Below are 7,053 nucleotides of genomic sequence, written 5' to 3' on the forward strand. Positions count from 1 at the left end.
GTTATAGTGACCACTCGTTTAGCTCTCTACTAAACTGAGGATGTAGATGATAAAAACTTGTGCAGTTATATCATACATTAATATAATTCCTCAATCTGTCCTGTGATGTTTTACCCCTAAATAACATTTCCGTTTCAACTACTTTCACCAAGTGTTTGATCTCTGTTAATAATGTTGGAAGCAGTAAACACAATTTCATATCAAGGCTTGAATGCTGAGAACGCTACAACGGAATTGAGGCCACCTAAGCCGAATGAATTTGAAATGGCTGCATGACAATAAAGTCAACTTATATATCATGGTAACCAGAGAACTATACTCAAGACTTAGGGGGGAACTCACCAACATTGATCGCGTGTTGTTGTTTCTGATTTGCAACAGTGTCAAATTCTACCGTAGGTTCGGGGTCCTAAAGTTTCACCAAAATATGATTGTGAATAAAATATAGTTAACAAGAAAGGGGAAAAGAAATGGAATGTAGGATGTATCATGTACAAATTGATTAATGGTGGGATGTAGCCATCCTGTTTGAATAGCTTTGATTGTAGCAATTGCTTCTAGACCTCCGGAGGCACCCATACTGTGTCCGATCATAGACTAAAACAAATACAAGAAGAAGTTAAATTTTAACATCGAGTTCATATTGGTTACATGACATGAACCATGGTGGAGGTTACCTTGGTTGCGTTGATTTTGATTTCTCCGATTTTCTTAAATACCTTCTTGAGAGCTTTTAACTCGGCCAAATCCCCATTCGTTGTGGATGTTGCATGCGCATTGATGTAATTTATCTAATCAAATAGAGTAATTTTATGAGTAGGAAAATGGCAACGATAAATGGATTCTTCCCAGTTCATGCTACCCGATCCAATATATAATTTTGGTGAGGATTGAACCCGAGACGTTTTGTGAGGATATTAGGATTCCATCCAGTTGGGATGGTTCCTAAAAAGAAAAGATTATATAGCGTGTGTTTATGTGTTGATTAAACATCCTCAAAAGAAAATTAATGAGAGAAACTTGAAGTACCTCTTCTACAGACACACAAGCATTAACAAGACTGTTTTGTATACAATTTGAAAGCCCAAGCCCATCTGATCGTGGACTTGTTATATGATAAGCATCACACCTTACCGCACCTCCCAAATACTCTGCTAGTATTGGTGCATCTCTTTTCATTGCATGTTCTAAACTCTCCATCACCTACAAATATATATGAACACGTGTATATATAAGCAACAAGATGAACCAAAAATCTGTTGAAATGAGTACGCAATAATTATGAATGGTATACCAAAACAGCTGCACCTTCCGCGATGACAAAACCGTCTCTATCTTTGTCCCATGGTCTAGAAGCAGTCTCAGGATCATTATTTCTTTGAGACAATGCCCTACAAGCACTGAAACCTCCCACTGCAATTGGGGTAACCAAAGCGTCAACACCACCTGTAATCATCAAATCAGCTTCACCTTCACGGATGTGAGTTGCAGCCGCACAAAAGCAAGCATTGGATGTTGCACAAGCAGCAGAAACACAATAATTTGGTCCCATGAAGCCAAGATCGATAGCAAGTAAAGAAGAGGCCATGCTTGTTATCGAAAAAGGTGTGGCATATGGTTTGAGTTTACTATAACCTCTCGTGATCATTGACTCCACACTGTTTGTAAAAACAGTACAACCACCCATTCCAGATCCGACAAGTACACCAGCTCGCTCCTTATCTATCTGTTGATCACCATCCGAAAGTAATGTAACTATTAATATAAGATTCTTAGAAACAGTATAAACATGCAACACAAGATAAACCTCATTTAAATGCAAAAACAAACAAAAAATATGATCAATTACAAATGTTGGGATAGTCACTTTAGACTAAAGTTTGGTTTACTGAATTTATTAAGTTGGGATTATTTAGTATTTAATTAATGTTAGCTATGGTTAGAATTAATTGCCTTTAGACTACCATTAATCCTGACTGTGACTTCAGACGGAAATTATGCACATTTTGATCAAAAAATGGATTTTTGACTGTAACTGTTTCATTAAACCCAAAAGGTCAATTTTTTTGTGTCAAAAATTTGTAGGAATATTTTGTAGGGTAATGTGGCAAAATCTTATTAAAAATTTGAGTGGGAAAGAATAAATTAATAACAACAATATACTAATATTAAATCACTATTGGTTGGATTTTTTGTCACCTTTCCGTCACATTTGTGACTAACGCTTCCGACTAAGAGTGCTCCCAATGGAGAAGTTTCTCAATGGTTAGTCCAGAGTGCCACATCAGCGCCATATCAGCACTTCCTTCCCAGGACTAAACTCATGACTAAACACTCCCAATAGAGACACTTCTTCTTCCATATTTTTATTTTCTTTTTTCATTTTTTATAATATCAAATAATTATAATTATTATTATTAATGATTATTACATATTATTATTATTATTATTATTATTATTATTATTATTATTATTATTATTATTATTATTATTATTATTATTATTATTATTATTATTATTAATTATTACATATTACAATACAACAACAACAACAACAACAACAACAACAAAACCCAATCCCGCATATGCGAGGTATGGGGGAGGTGAGATGTAGACAATCCTTCCTCTATCCTAGAATAGAGGAGAAGTCGTTTCTCTATCCACGAGTCGAGAAAAATTCTCTACCCACATGAAGAGAAAGTCATCCCTCTCCCTACCCCAGAGTAGAGAGATTGCTTCCGTGCGGACCTCCGGCCTATATATATATATATATATATATATATATATATATATATATATATATATATATATATATATATATATATATATATATAAAATTAATAATAATAATAATAATAAAATAAAATAAAATAAAAATAAAAAAATAGAAATAAATAAGGGTAAATAAATAAATAAAAAGTAAAAGTAGAAAAGATACGCCATGAAAATGGTAGAAATCAAATTTCCATGGGTATTTAAACCTGCCTGAAAAATTAATTTAGGCTCTAAGTAGCATTCAAGACGCCACAAAATCGACGCTTGTTGTTGCCTCGAATAGTAGAGCCAAAAGACCTAGTAAACATAACAATATTACAATATTATTACAATATTACATATTATTATTATTATTATTATTATTATTATTATTATTATTAAATTAATATTAATACTAGTAACCCATCCGGCCATCCAGACATATAAAGATAGATATATTGTATTTGTATGTATTTTTTAAAAGGAAAATTAAATTGAGGTGGGTCCTATATATAACAACAACCATCTTCCCCAAACTTGAAACACCCATTTTCATTTTCAGATGTAACTTTCAAACCTAAAATTCTTCTTTTTTTTTGTTCACTACTAGTCAAATTCATACAACAAAATTATTTAATTATATAAACAAAAAGGAAAAATAGCAAAAAGAACCCGTTTGTCTCGTCCACAATTATGATCAAAATGCACGAGCGGAAGAACGGTAGCCTGGGCGAGGCCCTGGGCGGCCACCTGGGCGGCCCGCTGCCATCGGCGCTCAGGTGGGCGAGGTGCTGAGCGGCCCTATGGACGGCAACGTTGGGAGTGCTCTAACCCTGCGTTAAATTCATCAGCTTCTGTCAAATCTGGTCTAGCTCATATCACGCTTCCGACTCACGCTGCGTTAGTGAGTCTTAGCTAGTTGAATTTAGTATGCAAATATGCAACGGTGACCGTATCTTGTGGAATGTGGGTGAGTTAGTTTGTTAGTACGTGAGTCATCCACTAATTTTAAAGGGGTGTTAAAATAGGAAATAGTTGATAGTGGTTTGTAATCTATTTTTGTATTTAAGAGGTTCATGTATTGTAATCTTTTCAATAGAAGTAGCAACGTAGTCCCTAAGTTTATTTTTTGCTTACTGTTTTTATGTTCATACCCAAATAAAATAAATAGAAATTATATTATGTTAGTACTTTAATTTACGAGTTTGAGGGCCGGTGTTCCAACCCAAAGATATCCAATATGTTTAACCTGCATTACTTAAATAAAGGACACTTTTCTTGTAGTGTATAGTGCTTGATTGATTACAAACCTTAGAGCATTCATGGCCATCAAGATCAGCATCTTTTAGGGCTTTCTTTCCAGCAACTATGCAATATCGTTGACAGTTATCAAGTCTCATGTCATACTTGGAGTCAATATAACCATTTGAGTTGAACCCACGAATCTGACCAGCAAATCGAGTTGTGAGTTCTGAAGCATCAAAACAATCTATTAAGCCAATTCCGCTCTCCCCATTCAAGAGTTTTCTGAAGAACATATCTACATCATTTCCGAATACAGAAACGAGACCCATACCAGTAATCATTATTCGCTTTTTTGGATCTTTCTCCCTTTTCGGGGCGGTGGTATTGGAGTGGTGGGAAGCAAACACCAGGTGGTGGCGTCTACTGTTGCTGGTGCGTGTTGGTGATCGTACAATTGTTGCTGATAAAATGTTGTTGCGGACCGGATTGAGTGGGGCGGCCAAAAGATGTGTAAAATGTAGAAAACCGTGAACTTCCATTAGTCTGTAGTGGAAACTGATATTGCACGTATAATGACAGTGAAGCTATATACATAACATATATATATATGCAGCTGATAGGAAACATTGAATACCAATTCGCATTATTGCAATTTCATGTGTGATGGTCAGATGGTGCATCATTAAGTGTTGAAATTATTTGAAGAAATTATAAGTATATGTAAATAGGAAGTAAATGTTAAAGTAAAACGCTACGAGTATACACCAAGTATGAAACATTAGCGGTAAATTTGAAATGTGATTGTGTTTTCTTTTGGATTCTTATTTGTTGGTTGATTGTTTGTCCCTAGCTTAGTTGTGTCTAGTTTCGTTTTTTGTGTTTGTTTAAGTGTTTGGGTTGGCATTTGCTTCTATCCTTGTTGTTTTGGGGTCGGTTTTTGCCCTGGCTAGGCTCGATCTTATATAGCTGTAGCTCATTGTATTTGATTAGTGTAGTTTAATAGTTTCGAGCCTTCCCATTATGTTTTCTTTGTACGGTTTAGGTTTTCATCTTCCGATGAAAATGCTTACTACTACATTTATGCTCATTTAGAGCCCCTCATTTAGAAGTGTTAATTATACTAAAGGAACACCTCTAATTAACATTCTCAAAAAAAAAAAAAAAAAAAAAAAAAAAAAAAAAAAAAAGGCGCCTGAACACGTCTATATAATAGTAGGAACACGTCTATTTATAAATTTACAACACCACCTCTAATTGATAACCACGTCTAATAAGTTTTACCAGGAACACGTCTAATTGACAACACGTCTAATAAGTTTTACCAGGATCACGTCCAATTGACAACACGTCTAATAAGTTACCAAGAACAAGTATAATAAATTTACAAGACACCTCCAATTAATTGGAGTAACACGTCTAATTGGAACACGTCTTAATAAGTTACCAGGAACGTCTAATAAGTTTTCATGAACACGTCTAATTAACCAAACACGTCTAATTAAATATTAACACTAACCGCCGAAGATAGTTCTGAAAGATAACTATCTTCTATATATTTATATAAACAAGAGTGAAGAGCGATTAGCAGCTTAGTTGTCATTAGCAGATTAAGTAATTTAGATAAAAGTTAAACAATATGCAATTACTTCAAATACAATTTACGTCCCTTATTCCCCTTTTTACGTACCGAAATCAAAACATTTTCTTTCCTTTTATCTGAAAAAACTCATCTGCTAATATGTAATTGATTATGCAATGAAATCGAATCGATTCATAACAGGTGGAAATCAATATGCCTAAATATAAGTTTCTAGGTTAAATCCAATTTGGTTGATTTACGTTGTAATATGTTTGAATCTCCCAACGGCGAATGAATGGATCGTTCCGGCAATGACATTTAATCAATTCAGAACGTGTATAGAAATCGATATGATTTCAATACCCATCTACCACTCGATTGCTTCAATTAAACTCAATATATGCAAAAAAAGGTACGCAACTTCGATTTAATCAATATTCATTAGTGCTAATGTATTGAACATTCAAATTTTGATTAGGGTTTCAGAAAGCATTACATGGTTTATATTGAAAAAAAATTACGCTGGTGGTACCTGTGGTTTGTACACTTTTGCACCGTTACACCTAAACTTTTATTTTTGCGTGGTTGGTACATGAGTTTTGGTTAACTATCACCATTGGCACCCAATGCTAACGTCTGTTTACTGTCCACCGTTAACCCCTCACATGTGCAACTCTGTTTTAGGTATGTTAATTGGTCGCAAGGTAAAGCCTTTTATGGATGTTGCGCCAGCTAATGAGAATTTTGCGCCCCATATCGCTAATTATGTGCCTGAGTCTCCGCCTATCATTCCATTGACCATGGGGTGGTATGATTGCACGACAGATCCGGACGACTTCTTATAAAGATATGAAGGAACCGCGCGTGTTCAATCTTGTAATGATGAAACCAAGTGCCTAGAGTTTCAGACTCTATTGCTGGGGGTCGCAAGGGAATGGTTCAGTAATCTCCCATTGCCGCTCGCCAGCTCCTATACCGATCTTCGGGCGCGTTTCTTGCTGAACTTCCACAACATGCTCACTCGAAAAAGAACACATTTAGAGTGCCATGATATCAGGCATGGGGCAAGAGAATTCCTTGGGGAATTTATAGATCGGTATACCAAGGAGGTAGCAAAGATGTCTAGACTCCCCAAAAGTCAAAAATTATCTGGATTTATACATGTGCTATGCAAGGATCGACATCTCGCTTTATGGCAACGTTTGCGCATGAAAGTCCCTGATACTCTAGAAGAAGAAATTAAAGAGGTGCACGAGCATATGCAAGCGAGGGAAGACACTACACAAAAAACGGTGGTAAGAATCTAAAAATGGAGGCAACAAGGATGATGATTCTTATCGGGGATAATCTGGCAGATCAAAGCGCAAAAGTGACAACTATAGCCAGGGTTCTGGTTCATCAAAATACAACAATAATAAGTTTTAAAAGTCGAACAACAATTCTGATCAAGGGAAAAGTCATTTCCCAAGTTAGAA

At 35.4% G+C, this 7,053-nt stretch overlaps 1 protein-coding gene across 1 annotated transcript; it reads right to left on the reverse strand.

The window, feature by feature from the left end:
- Positions 1–200: 200 nt before the first annotated feature.
- LOC139901554 (3-oxoacyl-[acyl-carrier-protein] synthase I, chloroplastic-like) lies at positions 201–4,538 on the reverse strand. The gene is made up of 7 exons (XM_071884248.1): positions 4,065–4,538; positions 1,295–1,726; positions 1,030–1,203; positions 678–791; positions 496–597; positions 343–409; positions 201–268 (listed from the first exon to the last, which is right to left on the reverse strand). Exons 1-7 carry the CDS (start codon positions 4,536–4,538, stop codon positions 201–203), a joined length of 1,431 nt encoding a protein of 476 aa, XP_071740349.1.
- Between the last annotated feature and the right edge of the window lie 2,515 nt (positions 4,539–7,053).

The sequence above is a fragment of the Rutidosis leptorrhynchoides genome, chromosome 3, assembly GCF_046630445.1.
Source record: "Rutidosis leptorrhynchoides isolate AG116_Rl617_1_P2 chromosome 3, CSIRO_AGI_Rlap_v1, whole genome shotgun sequence".
Taxonomy (NCBI): Eukaryota; Viridiplantae; Streptophyta; class Magnoliopsida; order Asterales; family Asteraceae; genus Rutidosis; species Rutidosis leptorrhynchoides.

What these genes read in the sequence shown, in the direction of transcription:
- LOC139901554 (XM_071884248.1), bottom strand. Translation starts at nt 4,538, where the DNA reads ATGGAAGTTCACGGTTTTCTACATTTTACACATCTTTTGGCCGCCCCA. An exon ending in CGGAAGGTGCAGCTGTTTTG is followed by an intron (nt 1,204 to 1,294) that starts GTATACCATTCA and finishes ATATATTTGTAG; the next exon opens with GTGATGGAGAGTTTAGAACA. An exon ending in ATCCCACCATTAATCAATTT is followed by an intron (nt 410 to 495) that starts GTACATGATACA and finishes GTGAAACTTTAG; the next exon opens with GACCCCGAACCTACGGTAGA.